This window comes from Lemur catta, chromosome 12, assembly GCF_020740605.2.
Source record: "Lemur catta isolate mLemCat1 chromosome 12, mLemCat1.pri, whole genome shotgun sequence".
NCBI classification, from domain to species: domain Eukaryota; kingdom Metazoa; phylum Chordata; class Mammalia; order Primates; family Lemuridae; genus Lemur; species Lemur catta.
In genome coordinates this window covers 79,871,255-79,889,388 of record NC_059139.1, presented here as the reverse complement: position 1 = coordinate 79,889,388, position 18,134 = coordinate 79,871,255, and the positions used below count along the sequence as shown (strand labels likewise).

Genomic DNA, 18,134 nt, shown 5'->3' with positions numbered 1-18,134 from the left:
CCCACCTCGCTGGCGGCGCGCCGGGGCCCCCGGCTCTCACTCTTTCCTCCGCCCTGAACCCAGGGGAGCCTCCCCTCCCGGAGGAGGGAGGGCTTGCGGCGGCCACGCTTCCTCTTCGCCGCCTCCGCCCGGGCCGGGTTCCGCACCCGGGGGCGCCCCTGTCTGCCCGCGGCGGGTCTCCCGGGCCCGGAGGAGAGCGCGGCTCCGGGGACTGCCCACCTGAGCAACTCGGGGAATCCCGGCCGGGCTTGCTAATAGAGCTCAGGCTGTAGGACGACTTCTCTTTAGGGAGTCGGGTGCCGGCAGAGGGCCGGGGCGCGTGGGTCGCGCGTGTTGGGTCGCCCTTTGTCTGGGGACGCCGTGGGGCTGGACTCGAGTCCGGCTTGGACCCCCGCGGGCCGGCGCCTGCCGCCGCCGCCCCGGCCGGCAAAGGCTCCCCCGGCTTTGCCTGCTCGCGGGGGTGGGGAGCGCGCCAGGGCCTGGCAGCTGTCGGGGTACAAGTGTTTTTGTTTGAAGGGGTCGCATATGCAATTCTTCGAAGTTTCCCAACGAACCCCTTTGAAACCGTTTAACTGAGGGAGCCACCACATCACATTTCTCTTAATCAGATCGTTTCCCCCTCAATGAATATAAAATGAACACTAATTTTTAGGAGAATTACTTTATATCCATTGTGATTAAAAAGCCAGATTCAGGACATTGCTTTATGTACAAGAAAAATGGTAATGATTTTTAGATCTTCCCCCAGTGAGAGGTAAACCTTAAGGGAACGTATGGTTTTATGCGTAAAATGGGGTGTCAAACCTATTTTGGACATTCAGGACAGTATTTTCCTTTGAATTAGATGTCAAGCCCTTTGTGAAATGAGATAGGACGTGAATATTCTAAATTCTTGGATGTGAATTGTGAGATGTGTTTATCTTTCCAAATTTATTAACATTGTGACATGATGTGGGCCTTTATTAAATATTTGAGTGATGCAGCATGAGATGCTGCATTGAAAGACCCACTCACAATGATAAAGCCAGTTGGCTCTAATGCTGTTAAATTGTTAGGGATTATTACTAAAGCACTTTGTGTTCTTGTAGGGGGAATAAGTTAGTATACATTTTTATTTCATTACAATGATTGAATTAACTAAATTTTAATTTTCTGTGTATCTTCAGTAGTTGAAATGATTGCACAATGTTATGGGTGCTTTAAAGTTAGACTGTCATTAAAATTGCAAAGATGCTGACTATAGGATTCGTAGATTTGAAGTTTGGAATACATGAAAAAAACTACATAGGGAAAGGATGGGAAAAGTGGTATGAGGTCATCAAACTTTTTTAATTGTAATGAGTCTAAAATGTTTCTCACTTAAAATAATGAAAGCCTGCTGTATTGAGAGCACTTATAGTGGTGCCTGTGTACCCTTTTAAAAGGATCCTTTACATCCTTTTAGTATTTATAAAGTGCTTTTAAGATAACTGCTTTGATATGCAACAGGAGAACCTCAAGCATTTTAGCTGTATTACAGTTGCAGCATAAGAAAAATGGTGTAGACAATTGCTGATAATTCAGCTTGTAAGTAGATTTCAAGTAGGGTTCCATGAACACACTGGCTAACCTAGTGTTTACCAGCTCTTGTTATTTACCAGTCACAAAGTTAATTCACCAGGTAGGAATACAGTCTTATTCTTAGTGCTGTATTCAAAATTTTTATTGAAGAAATCTACTTTTAAGATTTCATGAAGTCCTAAATCAATGGATTATTCACGGTGATTTGCATCTTTATAATTTTTGATAGAATATTGTGGTCTCGTAATATTGTATGCTAATTTTTTCTCTTTACTTTTTTTTCATTATCTTGTGTCCCTTCAGTTCTGTGCTGTGAATATTGGGGGGGGGGTTATGGTGTCAAATTTCGTGGTCGAAAAGAAACTTCAGAATTAAAAAAAATCTGTTTCTTAATTCTTTTTGGAAAGGTAAACACTTGCACTTATGCAAGAGGTGTAAAAATGTTAATGTATTTACCCACTAAGAGCCTTTAACTCTGATTTTTTCCCTCAATTTAAGGTTACCATTAAGAATATCGAAAGAGAGCTCATTTGCCCAGCATGCAAGGAGCTGTTTACCCACCCATTGATTCTCCCTTGTCAACATAGTATCTGTCATAAATGTGTAAAAGAACTCTTACTGACTCTTGATGATTCATTCAATGATGTGGGATCAGACAACTCCAATCAGAGCAGTCCTCGCCTTCGGCTCCCTTCCCCTAGCATGGATAAAATTGATAGAATTAACAGACCAGGTATGTGTGGAACCTTGGTGGGAGGAGGGAGGGCTTATAGATATGTATGTGTTCAGTGGTAACTGTGTAAGGAAAATTATTTTTGTCATTTTGAGGGCTAATTTCTCCAGGTGAATAAATAGAATTTGTAATTATAAAGGGTCCTCCGCTCAAAATGTCAGAAGGAACTCTTGTTATCTTTTGATATGCTCTTAAAGTGGATATTAAATTTTTTTAGCATAACAAACTGTCAAGCAAAGATATTAAATATTTGACACCAACTTCGTGTTAAGCTTCTTATTAACTGTGTCTGTATTTTAGGGGATGTTCTGACCTTGATAAGATAAAATAATGGACTACTGAAGTACTAACTAAGAAAATATCCATATATGATAATATATAAATAAATACTGCAGAATTATGGGATGAGACTACATAGTGGCTAGTCCTAAAGAATTTGTTAGAGAAATTATTTTGTGTCATTTTATCCCACCTGAGGATTTTATGATCTTCATTCAGTTTTAATGTATAATATTTTTTGAAATAAGGATTTTGAATATCATAAATATCAGTAGAATTCTGTAGTTATGTATAGAAGATCTAATTTGATGTATAGCACATATACTATATGTTTATCCCATGGCCAATTGTTTCCTGTTGGGAATAGTGTTACCTTTTTTTCTAGACAGCCATTGCAGGATTAATGTAGATCAAAATTAATTTGAATCACTGGGGATGCTGAAATTCAGGGCCAGATCCTAGTACAGAAATTAGTGGTGAGGACCAAGGTGGGTGGAAATACCATAGTCTCATCATGTTAGGTGTATCCTTGGTATGGAGGAGAGTACGTGGGTACCAGACTTGAGAGCTTCGACTCTGCCCAATTTGGGGTTTGAGGTTTTAAGTATAATCCTCTTGACCAGTTTTTCAGTTTCTCCCTCTTAAATTGTAGGAGTGGCTTTTTAATATTGCAAAAAAACTTTTTGGAAAAGAATCTCTCAAGTTGCGTTTTAGAGAATGTTGTCTTTTAATTTACCCTGTGATATTGAATCTGCTTGGGTGATGTTTATGTCTGTGTGCTCTATCAGAGAGTGGATAAGAGTAGATTTGTTTTAAGGGTGATATGCTATTTTAAAAATATGGGTATTTTAATGTCAATCACTAATTACTTAGAAGATAATTGCACATATAGAAATGTATACAAAAAAGGAATGTCAGGCAAGCTGTGAGAGTTCAGGGAATATGAGGACAGAGAGGGTCATGCTCATTGTGAAGTCATCACTTTTATTTCTCTCTTTGCTACCAGTCTGGTACATTGAGGAAGGGGAGAAAGATACCATTGCTTGAAATGATCCTACTAGATGAAACTTGATATTCTGTTGGTAGACCTTCATTGACTAATTGGGGACCCCTGGTTGACTGACGAAGGAAAATTTACTTTTTGTGTATTAATATTTAGCATAAACAACTAAATGGAATTTTAGTGATGCACTGTATTTCTACTTATAATTTGTGCTAACATATGTATTTCATGAAATCATATTTTAGAAAAAACTAGTTATTAACTAATTAAATAAAATAGAGACAGAGTCTCACTATGTTGCCCAGGCTGGTCTCTGACTCTTGGCCTCAAGTGATCCTCCTGCCATGGCCTCCCAAAGTGCTGGGATGACAGGCATAAATGCCTGGGCTATTTACTTATTTATTTTTTGAGAGGAGGTCTCACTACATTGGCCACGGTAGTCTCAATCTCCTAAGCTTAAATGATCCTCAAGCTACTCAGCCTTCCAGGTAGCTGGAACTGTAGGCACGTGCCACCATGCCCTGCTTGAAATTCTATAATTTATTTAGGCTTTTAATCTTAAGATTTGGTTTTTATATGGTTCATAAATGAGGTACTAGATGAAATATAGTTAACTGTTTCTGTTGTCAGGAATTAACCTAGCATGATCCTGTATAGTTGCTTAATAAATGTTTGTTGAATGGATGTTGAATGACAAACCTCTGCTACCAAGAGCATGCCACAATAGCTTATATTCAGTAGTAGTGGCATTTTTTTTTTTTAAATAAGAGCTCTGTTCCACCATACATTCCACTGTCTAGATCAGAAATAGAATGACTGAGGTATTCCTCCCTCTTCTTTAGGAAGAACCCATGAAGTCAGATTATGTCCTGGGGTGTGGGGAATTTGGAGTGCTGAAGAGTTTGAAAACCTTTCTGTGAAGAACAATTAGGAGAGCAGAAGGGAAGACTGCACAATATGATGGCTGTCTTGTAGATGGAAGGAGTACACTGGGTATCTTTAGCAAAGGTTCCAGATAAATAAGTAGATGTACTAGGAAGGCAGATTTAACTTAGCATGAAAGAAAACAACACCTGCTCCCACCCCACAAGCTGTCCAAAAATGAAATGGGCTGCCTAATTCTATCAGATCTCTGCCAGAAGTGTTTAAATAGGTGTTAAATTTAGATGCTGCAGGGACCAAACAGGTGCATTAACGAAGCAGACCTCTGTTTCATTTTACTTCTTTGCTCTAGAGACAATATTTTATTTTCCCATTAACTCAACAACTATAAAACCAGCAGCCCAGGTGGCAGCAGCCAGCTGACTCTAGGCCTCCCTGTTGGAGAGGTGGGCGGGGTTGGGACTGTGGGGACTAAAATGGATGCCTTGGTAAAGGGGCAGTACCCACTGGGCACCAGTGAATTATCATGTGGGCTTGGGGATGCCAATTTGTCAGATTTATTAATTTTATACAAAAACTTGATAATGGGTTTTTATGTGAAATATGTTTTTTTACATATTGGCAATTTATTTAAAAATGTCATGTCACCTTAACATAGGGCAGGACAGTCAAAACACATCTTTGACTCTGATCCATCCAGCTTTTGGGACATCGGTGTTTGCAGTCTTTGTTTTAAACAATGGATGGGTGACCATGCCTGCGAATATTGCAGAGGGTATTTCTGCTTTGGGTGGTACATTGGGCTAGTTGTTCTGTCACCTGCCAGATCTTTTCCAGCATTGAAGTTCCATGTCTTATTGCATACCAGTTGCATTCATTCATTCAACAAGTATTTGAGTGCCCTGTGGTTACCAGATATGGCTGAATGCTGAAGGATGATAAATAAGTAGACCTGCCTTCTTTTTTTTGAGACATAGATGGCCAGGCATTATACAAAGCTTTGTAAGAGATGTAGTAATGACAGCACAGTTTTTTACCAAGACCCTATACAGTGCAAGTTAATAGAGCACCCAGAGGATGAGAATGCTCCAAGTATGGTAATCATTTCTGGAGGTTTTTATCTAGTTAGTGCAAACTTTAGGATTGTTCTCTGCATGATCACCAGTTTTAAACCAAGAGAAATATATTTTAAGCTGGTGCAAATATAATATTACTTATTCTGTGTTATTGGGCATTTGCCTATAATTTTTCTTTGGATAGATTCATGGGTAAGTAATGTTCTTTTTTTTTTAATGACAGATTTCTTTTTTTCTTTTTTTTAATAATTTAAACATACTTGAAAAGGAAACCAGAAACCCTGTTCGGAGTGATTGGTATGGGAGGAATAGAGTTCTAAATATTAGTTTTGCCACTGGCTTAATAAAGGGATTAATTAGACCTGGACTGTGCAGTGCGGTAGCCACTTAGCCACGTGTGCTCATTGAGTGCTTAAAACGTGGCTAGTCTGAACTGAGATGTGCTGTGAGTGTAAATAAAATACTCACTGGATTTCGAAGATGTAGAATACAAAAAGACTGTGAAATAGCCTTTAATAATTATTATATTGATTACATTTTGAAATGATAGTATTTTGGGTATAGTCAGTTAAATGTTATTAAAATTAATTTCACTTGTTTGTTGCTGAGTGCTGTAATCATAGCTCACCGAAGCCTTAAACTCTTGGCCTCTAGTGATCCTGCCTCAGCCTCCCAAAGGGCTGGGATTACAGGTGTGAGCCAGGGTACCCAGCCTCACTTGTTTCTTTTTTAATGTGGCTACTGGAAAATTTAAAATTACATGTATTATACTTTTAGCTCATATATTTCTTTTGGGTAATATTGCATTAGACATTTGACAGATTTTTTTTAAAAATAAAGAGAGTCCCTTGAAAGGAGAATAAGGTTTGTATGTATAACACAATAGCATATTAAATTATACAAAAATAAAATCTATATTACTGTATCCTTTGGGTCATGTATATGTAAGCTTCTTCACTATTTTGTATTCTCCTGTTGAATATAGACAATTTTAGGGATATTTATTTACAGTTTTTAGGTCAGTAAAAAGTCAAAAGGTGCTTGATTTTACTTTGTATTTCCAACAGTTACCAGAAATATGATTGTTAGAAATACAAATCTGTAGTTTTACAGATTTGGTCTCTTAAGTATAGGTCTCTTAAGTGCTGCACCAACAATGATATAGTTCTGAATTCTAATAAGATAGTTTGAATGTTTTACATTGCTGGCTTCATAAATAACATGTGTACCAGGAAAAACACATTTTTACTGTTAATTCAATAATAGTATTATGTACAGGACACAGTGACTCCTTTATCTTTTGTTACAAGTTGTGAATCTTCTCTTTGAAATTAAATTCTAAATCCAGCTTTCTGTTCATTGTTCACAGCATCACAACGGAGATCTTTGGGGTGGAGAGGTAGAAAATGTTTTATTGCTTTTGTGGCCGCAGGCAGTATAGTGTTAGATTTAAATAATATTGTGTGTATATAAGGTTCTCAAACATCAGTGGTCAAGTCTTCAAAATTGTGTAGAAAGTGAATAAATTGGGCTAAAATGACTTAAAGGTCAACAGGACTAAATTTCCAAGCAAGTTCTGATGTTTTAAAGGGGGAACACTGATTTTTAGTGCTTGCATTTTGTCAGTATACATTGCAAGATATTTTTGAAGGAAATGACATATATCCCTTTTGTTTTATTATATATGTTGTCTTAAAAATCCTTTACATTTACTTAGTGGAACAAAGTTTAATATCGCTACATTTAAGAGGTTTAAATAAGCTTGTACTTTCTTATGTATTGAAAAATTTGATTAAAGATGTTGATAATTTTTGAAGTTAATAACATAATCTTTGCTTGTTTTATGCATATGGATTCTTTTCTTTGTTAATGCTTTAAAGTATTTGGCAAAAGAGTTTTAATATTGAAGTCTTACCCACCTGTGGGTAAATAACGTGCACTTCCTTTTTAAGCTTTCTGAAGCATTTGATTCTGTATGAAATATGGGCCAAACCACGCTGGGTAGGGGGGCTCATGCCTATAATCCCAGCAGCTTGGGAAATTGAGGCAGGAGGATCGCTTGAGCCCAGGAGTCCCAGGCTGTAGTAACCTATGATGGCGTCACTGCACTCTACCATGGGTGACAGAGTGAGACCTCGTCTCTAAAAAAGAAAAAAAAGAAGAAAGATGGGCCAACCTATCTTATTAAAAATAATTTTTTTACTCCAGTTGACCTTTAAAATAACATTGACTACTTTTTTTATGGGTTGCTGGTGATACCCTCTGTTTCCTTGGAAAATAATAAACACCTGAAATTTATCCCTTTTCTGTTTTCCTCTCCTCTTCCTCCTGAGTTTCTTGATTTAAAAATCTTAAAGCCACTTTTAGAAGCCACATGTGATCCTTTCTCTTACAGGCTTTAGTAAGTCTCTGTGAATTTTAAGTGTTGAAATCTAGTAACTAGGAGGAGAGACAGGAATAGTTTGCTTTTTAAAAAGTTAATTTCTTACTAATTTTTTATGCAGAGGGTAGCTGAGAAAAATAATTTTTATAATTTGGAGAATGCTAATTTAATACTCAAAGGGTAGCTGTAAGTCATAGACATCAGGTTATGCCAAAAGAAACACTAAGGTGGTGGCGTAAGGTGTCAGCCCACTGCCAAACACCAAGAAGCCCCACACGAATGTCCAGTGTGGGGAGAGGTGGTCCGCTAACTGGTCGAGGGGCAGCGGTGGGGAAGATGCATACAGAATATGGGAGGGAGGCCGGGCGTGGTAGCTCACGCCTGTAATCCTAGCACTCTGGGAGGCCAAGGCGGGTGGATTGCTCGAGGTCAAGAGTTCGAGACCAGCCTGAGCAAGAGTGAGACCCCGTTTCTACTAAAAATAGAAAGGAATTATCTGGCCAACTAAAAAATATATATAGAAAAAAAAAATTAGCTGGGCATGATGGCGCATGCCTATAGTCCCAGCTACTCGGGAGGCTGAGGCAGTAGGATCGCTTGAGCCCAGGAGTTTGAGGTTGCTGTGAGCTGGGCTGACGCCACGGCACTCACTCTAGCCGGGCAACAAAGTGAGACTCTGTCTCAAAAAAAAACAAAACAAAACAGAATATGGGAGGGGATGCAAGTAGCAGAGGTTTGGAACCTGTTAGTTATGAATTGACACTCTCCCCTTTGTTTTGAAATATTTTATTTTCTCTTTGATATTTAAATTGTTAAACAAATGACTGAAGGTTGGCTTTTTGGGGGTTTTGCTACAAACCAATTTGAAAATTTTTTAGGAGTCTTTATTTTGAAATTGTGTCATTATTTATGCTTACTATTTAATCTATTGTTGAAGTAAAGATACGTAGGGAAAAGAATTGATTCCACAAGGTGGTAGTATTCACATAATTTGCAAATATTATTGGCCCCACAAATTCAGTTTGATGTATAAAATTGCATTGCTTGGTCTACATTACTTCCTTACCTTTCCAAGCTATCATTACTTTTCTTTTTCATTATATCATGCTATAGAGCCATACTATTCAATAGAACTTGCTAAGATAATGAAATGTTCAACCCTGCACCATACAACGTGGTAGTCACTAGTCACCAGTGGCTCTTGAGAATTTGAAATGTGGTTATTGCAACCACAGAACTGAATTTTTAGTTTTACTTAATTTTAATTAAATTTAAATGGCCACATTGGGCTAATGGCTACTGTATTAGCACAACTATAGAAAGTAGAAAGTTAAATTTAAATTTTTATTCTTAATTCTACTGTCTTGATTTTTTTTCATTAGGTTTACTTCCCAGAATACCTTTAGATTTGTCCTGCTTTCTTTATTGCCTTGAACATATATTCTATTTTTTTAATGAAAAACAATGGTAGAAGTATAAGGTAGATGAAATAAAAGTTATTTAGCATTCATAAGAAATACTCAAGAGCTTTCAAAATCTGTTTAGAAAAGTAGTCAAGATACCTATTTGAATAAATTTTATGAAAAATTACTCATCTTGATTTAATATTTGATTTATGAGGGTCAGCGTGATGTTTTACACCTTATTTTTTACTGTAAAGTAACAGAGGTCTACAGAAAAGGGATGACACACTTTTTTTTCAAATTTCTGAAGACCAAAATCTGGGTGTCACCAGTGTACATGGTAGAGCATGATTTTGTTATCATGATTTAATTTAATTTTATTCCATTACTTTATCACAACCTTCATAAAAAACAATAATAACCCATTTTTAAAACATTGAGATTAGTTATCTGTTTATTTAAATTTCCATCACCTGGTTCATGTGTGGAAGACTGCAATTAAGTGTGAATTTCCATTTGTTTAAACTTGACCACTGCACTGTATCACTTCCAGAATTGTTTGGCTTGTTTTTTTCCCCTAAATGAAACTTTCATTGGCATGTATTTTAAAAGTAGCCTTGCCGCTTATTTCATTATATGCCTGCTGTGGTGTGAAAGATGTTGGACTGTATTGCATGTTTCTAGAGTTATTATAAGAATTTATTTTAGGTAGGATTTTCAAATTTTTATGCGGCAGCTTTTTTGTATGCATTAATATTTCAAAATGTAAAGGTTAAAAATATCTTTAAATGAAGATATTGAAAATATTTTGCATGTTTGTTGCATAAATAGCTTTTGGGGCTCAATGTCATTTAGCATGCTATAAAGTCACTTCAAATAAGTAATATTGTGGGCTGATTGCTAAATTTTACCTGTAGTAGTATTATGGCAGATATCTTTTAAGATACTCTTTTGAGTGATGGTAGTCATGTGTAAATATTAATGTAGCTATTTAAAAACCTTTTCTAAATGTGATATACTATAATAAGTTTTGCCATTTATTTTTGGTATTGGATACATGGTAGTACGAAATAAGGCTGTAGGTTAAGAAGTTTGTGTTTATGTTAAAGGAGTTATTTTGTGGATAACTAAGACTGCATATTCCTGAGAATAGATTTATAAACGGGAGTAGGGAATATGATATACATACACATGTGGCAAATAGACACTCTGGATTCCTGTGAACAGCAGGTAAGGACTGTCATGCCTTGGTTTCTTGATTTGTTAAAATAAGGATAATAATACTAAACAAAAATGTGATGTATAAGGTCATTTATTGTGTGTGTGTGTGTATAGTGAAATTATATGTAGTACTTTTTGAGTAACTTTTGGCTTACTGAATTAAGTAATCTTAATGATTCTTTGTTTCAGGTCATAAGAAGATATTAAATGGTTGGTCCCTCTTAAAGTCACTAAATTCTAGGTCTATGAATGAGTTTTTCACTCTTCTGTAGATTGCACTCAGTTAACTAATGATCTTGCCTACTGAATTTTTCCACATAAAACAATACTACAGTGGGAAACCCTTTGTTTTGGTTATTAAAAATTTTGTGGTCACGTATTCCTTTGAGAATCTGATAAAAGTTATGGATTTTTAACCAGAAAATATGCATATGTATATATATAGATGGAAAATTTTGCACACGATTTCAAATGGTTCATGCATCTCCCTGGAGCATATTCATGGGCTCTAGGTTAAGGACCCTTGCTCTTTCATGTATCAACTCATTTCTTGTCAGCTAAGGCTGTTTTCGTTTAAATGTCTTTGGATATGGCATATAAAAGTAACTATAAATGTTAATTATATAATTTTAAAAGATCCTGACCACATGTAGTATTGTATTATATGTTTTACCTTTATATCTATGTTTGATTTTATATGGAATTTACTATAGAACATTTTCCTTTTCTCTTTGATAACTATTCAATAACTTGGGCTTACCTTTTGTGTACTGAAGTTTTTAAAACATTTACGGAATATAAATTGATTCAAATGGAGCCACTTTGGGTATTACATTTTTGTAATATATTTGTAGATACATATATTTCTAAAACATGACTCTTTAATTCATTCTAGTCATTTTTCTACTGATGTAACTAAACAAAGACTTACCAATTACACAGGCTGGAAGCGCAATTCATTGACCCCTAGGACAACTATTTTTCCTTGCCCTGGCTGTGAGCATGATGTGGATCTTGGAGAACGAGGAATCAGTGGCCTGTTTCGAAATTTCACTTTGGAAACTATTGTCGAAAGATACCGCCAGGCAGCTAGGGCAGCCACAGCCATCATGTGTGACCTCTGTAAACCACCGCCTCAAGAATCCACAAAAAGTTGCATGGATTGTAGTGCAAGCTACTGCAATGAATGCTTCAAAATTTATCACCCTTGGGGTACTGTAAAAGCTCAGCATGAGTATGTGGGCCCAACTACCAATTTTAGACCCAAGGTAAGTGAAGTTTACCTAAAAAATTTAGAGTATTAAGATTATGACAGAAATTATTAGGAGTTTAGAACTTAACAGAAAGAAAATAACTTTAAAAGCAGATAAAAGAATTGAAGGTCTAGTCATTGGAATTATTTAGTGGTGGGGTTCAACATCCCAAACAGTTTAGAGGGTAATATTGTGGTTCATTCTATTACAGTCTAGGTGATATAATACAATGAATGAATGTTCATAATGTTAATTCCAAGTAATAGAGGAAAGGTTGAGTTATCTCAGATATAATCTCTAAGATCGAAATGGTTAAAGTTAAAAAGCTTTTTTACTTTAGTGTGATAAATCCGTAATTGCCTAACAAATTTGACTGGGAAAAATATTTTTCTGATGTTTTTAGTTAGCTAAAATTGTATTAAGAATAAATAAGAGTAATTTTAGCCTAATAGTTTGAAGCTTGTGATCTAATGGTTATATATATTACATATATATATATAATTTGCATTTCTTAAACATTCTGTGTAATTTCTTTAATAATGCTCAAAAGAACTTTATGCATTGTTTGTCTGCTATGTGACTGAAAAGAAGAATTATTTTTGGATATCTTCACTTCTTTATGTTTTATAGAGACTAAAAACAACTATAGTTGATACTTTAAAAGTTCTTATTTCTTACAACTTAGTTAACTTGCATGGGTATTAAAAGTTATTTGCATTCTTAATCATAAAACATTTAATTTGTAATAGAAAAGTGGGAAAAAAATCTGAAAAGTTTTCTTGAAACTTTGAGCTGTTTCTTACATCATATTAAATACTGAAGGACTAGTAGATTAAAACAAAAACAATCTGTGCTTCCATGTTTTGAATAATACTTTTCTCAAGCTCTATCAGTCTGCCAATAGATTTATCAAATATCTTTTAATGCTTTATTTTTCTCATGTCATTTTAAATGCTCAAGGTCATAGATTTTAAAAATTTATGACTTTAATCTGGTGTTTTAATATTTCTTTTAAATGAGTAATTAATACTATTAATATTTTATCATGAAAGAACCTATGATTATTAAATGAATTATATTAGGCTTATGTTTTTGTGAGTTAAGGATTTCATGATTGAGTGTAAATTATAGTCTTATATTTTTATTAATATAATGAAAGATTGATAAGAGAACCAAAGAATATGAATAAGTTTTACTGAGAAAAATGTATTTTTTCTTTCAAGTAGTTAGTGTTATTCAATATAGTAAAATTCTAAAAGGATGTTCCTTATCCTATTGAATATTTGCCAATAACTTTGATTTTTTTTCATCATTTCTTGCAGAAAGCCAAACTTTGTATTATTATTATTATTTATTTATTTTTTTTTTTGAGACAGAGTCTCACTTTGTTGCCCAGGCTAGAGTGAGTGCCGTGGCGTCAGCCTAGCTCATAGCAACCTCAAACTCCTGGGCTTAAGCGATCCTACTGCCTCAGCCTCCCGAGTAGCTGGGACTACAGGCATGCGCCACCATGCCCAGCTAATTTTTTCTATATATATTTTAGTTGGCCAGATAATTTTTTTCTATTTTTAGTAGAGACGGGGTCTTGCTCTTGCTCAGGCTGGTCTTGAACTCCTGACCTCGAGCGATCCACCCGCCTCGGCCTCCCAGAGTGCTAGGATTACAGGTGTGAGCCCCTGCGCCCGGCCCCAAAACTTTGTATTATTTTAAATGTAATGGCTTTGAGATGTAGCAACTTGGAGATGCTTCAAGTCTTTTTCAGTTGTTTTTCTCCTGAACCTATATATTGGTATTAGGATTTTTTTATATTGACCTTTTTTTTTTTTTTTTGTAAATGTCTTTAAGTTATCAGATCAGTTATGGTTGCCTAAAATCTAATCTACTGGAATCATTAACAGCGTTTTGATTTTATTAACATACTAAAGAAATCCCCCCGTTCTTCTGAATGAAAGCAGTTATTTTATGTAAAATTTCAAATCTTCCTATGATATCAGTTTACTGAATAAATAAAAAGATAAATGCTTAATCAATTAGAAAAACAGTTCTAAGTTTGGTCATTGTGTTTGTAAGTAATTTGAAGAAGCAAACACATCTGGAGGCTTATATCATAAAGTATTCCAACATACTGTTAGTAACAGATTTCTTGTAAGGATGGTGAAGCCATAGCTTCTCATAAATTGTTATGGTACTTCATAAAAATATTGATCATGATCATTAGGAATTGCCTACTCAGCGTGGTCAGAGGGCCTTTCTAACTTGGTTAAACATTCATTCCACTTAAATCTGATAGGAATGAAATTTTCATTTTCGGGGAAATAACAAGTACTTATTCAATTAACAATTTCAACCCTCAAATTGAAGAAAACTAATTCTAATATAGAGAATTTTCTTGCGATGTATCAATCGTGTTTATTTCATTTTGTGTTTTATTCATTTAGTGATTTTACAAAGCAAATCTTTGTATTTGAGGACTTTATCAGATTACTTGAAACCTAGATCCTTAATCATGCTTTTATTCTTTACACAACAGATTTTAATGTGCCCAGAACATGAAACAGAGAGAATAAACATGTACTGTGAATTATGTAGGAGGCCAGTTTGCCATCTCTGTAAGTTGGGGGGTAACCATTCCAATCACCGTGTAACCACTATGAGCAGTGCCTACAAAACCTTAAAGGTAGGACTTGTTTATTTTTGCAATTGAATTTTCATTCTTTATAACTTTATTGCCTTTAAGTTTTCATTTATAAAATCATCATGTGTTATGTGGTCTCTTTTACTAAAATGAGTTACAATGTAAAGTGTTACTTAACAATCTACTAGTATTAGGTTGTTAGTATTTCTAAACGACAATTCTTTTTGGTGCTAATATGATAATGTGCAGTATATATTAACACTTACACTGTTAGTTCTGAACACTGAACTTTATCATGATCCCCAAATGAACCCAATACCTGCGATAATGCATGTGTACATAGGAATGATACACTTTGAAGGGACCATGGCTATTTTAAGACACTTGATTCTTGTTCCTTGTCTATAGAATTAGTGTTTTGCTTATCTGGTGAGACCCTTACCAGCTAAAACTGAATTACTTCCTGTCTGTTAACTTTATTCTTGACACTTTTAAGAACTTTTAAATTTGGTAATCAACATCAAAGTGGAAAGTGGTATAATGCTATTTTTTTGTTCCATTATTTTTTCCTTTAAATAATATTTTAAAAAGGAGTTGATACATCCATGAACCTATCATCCATTTTAATTTGTTTCCTTTCTAACTGTAACATATGTATATGCATATTTTGGTCTATATCTGGTTGCATATATACATACAATTTTATATTTTACATTTTGTATCTGTGTCATGCTTTGTCTTCCTTCTATCTTCTCTGAATTTGTGGAATACAGGTGTTACTGTTTCATTTTTCTTGTCTACTAATTCTCTCATTTGTGTCCTTACTATGTCAGTTTTGTTGGCTTTTTCTTTTCATTATAGTTTGTATTTCCCTGCTACTTTGTATTCCTGGCAATGTTTTGATTGGCTGCCAGGTGTTGTAAATTTTATCTTGTTGGGTGCTGTATGTTTTTGTATTCCTACAGATATTCTTGAGTTTTCTTCGAATGTGTGATTAAGTTACTTGGAAATAGTTTGTTCCTTTGGTTCTTTCTTGCTTTTAAGCTTTGTTAGGACACAGCAACATTTAATTCTAGGGCTAATTTTAGCCAGCTATTGAGATAAAAACCGTTCAATGATTCTTCCTATATGTCCCATGAATTTTGAGTGTTTTGTTTGTTTGTTTGTTTTCTTTTAAAGTCTGGTTGGTGGGTAACAGGCACTATTCCCAGCCTTGTGTGAGCTCCTGGAATTGCTCCCTTTAATCCTTTAGAGTGATTCTTTCCCTGGCCTCCTCACGCACAAGTTTATCAGCATTCTGCTGAATATGTAAGGGAGACCCTTTGTACATCTATGGAGTTAGTTCTCTTTACAGCTGTCTCTTCTTGGGTATGGTATCTTAAAAACTCTGGCCTCCCTGGACTCTTAGCTTCTTCTCCTCTTGGGAGACCCTGGGCTCCCTTTGAACCCTTCTCCAGACAGTAAGCTGGGGCAGGCAGAGGCTCATCTTGTTTCCCATCTTTTAGGGAAGGATCTCTTCCTTGTTTTGTGATGTCCAATGTCTTAAGAGCTGTTTCATATATTTTGCTAGGTTTTGTAGTTGTTTCAGGTGGGAGAGTAAATCCAGTCCTTGTCACTCTATCATGCCCACAATGTGCCTCATGTACCACCATTTGTAATTCAATTTAACACCTTTTTGTTTCAATTTCTTATTGGTTTGATCTTAGGAGCTGTCCAAAAATTTTTTTCTATTACCTGGATTAAATTTTTGACAATAATGTACACTTAAGCTATCTTTTACATGCTGTTAATTTCCCTCATTTGTGTTTCAGACTTTTAAAAATAGACCCCATAATGGAATTTTTATCTAGGTTTGTCATTAGCAAACAGATCTCCTTCCCTTTAACTCGATTTTAGATTTTAAGCTGTGGAAGGCTACGGGGGATATAGCTTATGCTGTTGTTTCATTTATGGTCACTTGAGTATTGCCAGTAGAAAAGAGGTGTCATGGGAGGATAACTTTGATTGCTGCTTGTTGAAACTGCTGAATCAGGGCCCAGGTTTCCCATCTGCCTCTCTGTGTGGTCTGGCTTCCAATACAGGTAAACTGTGTCCTAGTGTCTAGCCAGGTGTTTTGTGGAGGATGTCCTTTGAATTCTGCAAACTGCTTGCACTTTGGGTGAACTTGCCCAAATAGTTAAAAACTAGATTAGAGGAATAATCCCCCTACTGGCAGTCTTTCTGTTAAGTGAAACCCGGAAGTTTTCTTCACTGTGCAGTGAGCAGGTTTCTAGTTCAGCTACTGACTATGTGGTATTTGTACTCTGTGAGCTCTGGTTTCCCCATCTGTGCAATGCTGGGTTAAGGCACAAGATTTTGTGTCCCTTCCTACCATTAACATTTTTTTTTTGTCTCATTCTTCCTTGAATGCTCAGGAATCGTGCTCCTCTACCTAACAGGTCCTTCTTTTGTCTCTCCAGTGAGTCATCAAGGAGACTGACTGTGTCTGATTGCTGGGTGTCCTTCTGAAATAAAATGGTCCTGCCAGACACCTGTCACTTTTGTTTTTGTATATGTTCTCTTACCCTATTACATGGTCTACTTAACAAAGAGGAAGATAATATAGGAGGATACTCACTTAAGCTCCTAGAAGCTGGGTCTCTGCCCCTCTTCTTTTCTTGTATATCACTTTCATTTCAGACCATCAGCGGTGACTGAGCGCCTGAAATGCTCAGATCCTCCTGTCTGGGCTACAGCTTGGGAAATGTTTTCTTTATGTTATTCTAATTTAGACTCTGAAGATGTTTGTTAAATAACTTCTTACCCTATGGTGCTTCAGGGCTTTTGTTTTGGTAAACATACTTCAGGTATATTACAGAATATGTTTTCTGGGCAAGACTAGGGATCTCACCAAAGCCTATGATGTTATTTCTATGGAAAACTATGCTATTTCAAAATGACTGTCTTATAAATAAGTTATTCAGTAAGCTCTGGAAAATGCTTATACTTATAAATCTTTGTTTTCATTATCGTGTAATTATATTTAACGAATAGGCTGGGGTGGATCATGATGATTATTTTGGAAGGCTCTTGTTGCTGTTCCTATTGTATATGTATGTATGTGTGTGTGTGGGTGTTTGTGAGAGTAAATTATAAAATCTGATGGAAGGCAATACTATTTGAATTGTTGCCCTTCCATTTACTTAGAAGCCTTAGGAGGAAGAGTTCTGGCAATGATAGTGAAAACAACAAAAATACACTGTTTGTGTATTCAGAATTTTGACTAATCTAAGCATCATTGCCTTGTTCCTTTTTCCAGCCTGTTTCTAATCTTCTGTGTATCTTTGACCCTGTGTGCTTAAGGCCAGTAACTACCCTGGGTTAACAATGATAATCACCATAGCTGATTTTACTATCTGTGTATCATAGGCTGTAGAAGAGAATGAGTACTGTGTAATTAAAAAATTCTGCAAGGTCTTTTTTTAAACTTCTGTTTCTGTCCATTTGTGTTAATGAATATGTTTTAACAGGAAAAGCTTTCAAAGGATATTGATTACCTTATTGGTAAGGAAAGCCAGGTGAAGAGTCAGATTTCAGAACTAAACTTGTTAATGAAAGAAACAGAGGTAAGCGATAAACTGATTTTTATATTTTTTATTTATTCCATTTAGACATTCATTTATTTATTCGTAAAATCCTGAGGGTATTATATGAGCTGGAGATACAA

At 35.7% G+C, this 18,134-nt stretch overlaps 1 protein-coding gene across 2 annotated transcripts in view; it reads left to right on the top strand.

The window, feature by feature from the left end:
• The window catches only part of TRIM36 (tripartite motif containing 36), a 40,429-nt gene that overhangs the window by 9,982 nt on the left and 12,313 nt on the right, over positions 1 to 18,134 (top strand). For both annotated transcript variants that reach the window (XM_045565760.1, XM_045565759.1), the window contains exons 2-5: positions 2,059 to 2,293; positions 11,483 to 11,808; positions 14,324 to 14,470; positions 17,938 to 18,033. In XM_045565760.1, the coding sequence (XP_045421716.1) occupies positions 2,059 to 2,293; positions 11,483 to 11,808; positions 14,324 to 14,470; positions 17,938 to 18,033 (804 nt within the window). The remainder of the gene's footprint in view (positions 1 to 2,058; positions 2,294 to 11,482; positions 11,809 to 14,323; positions 14,471 to 17,937; positions 18,034 to 18,134) is intronic.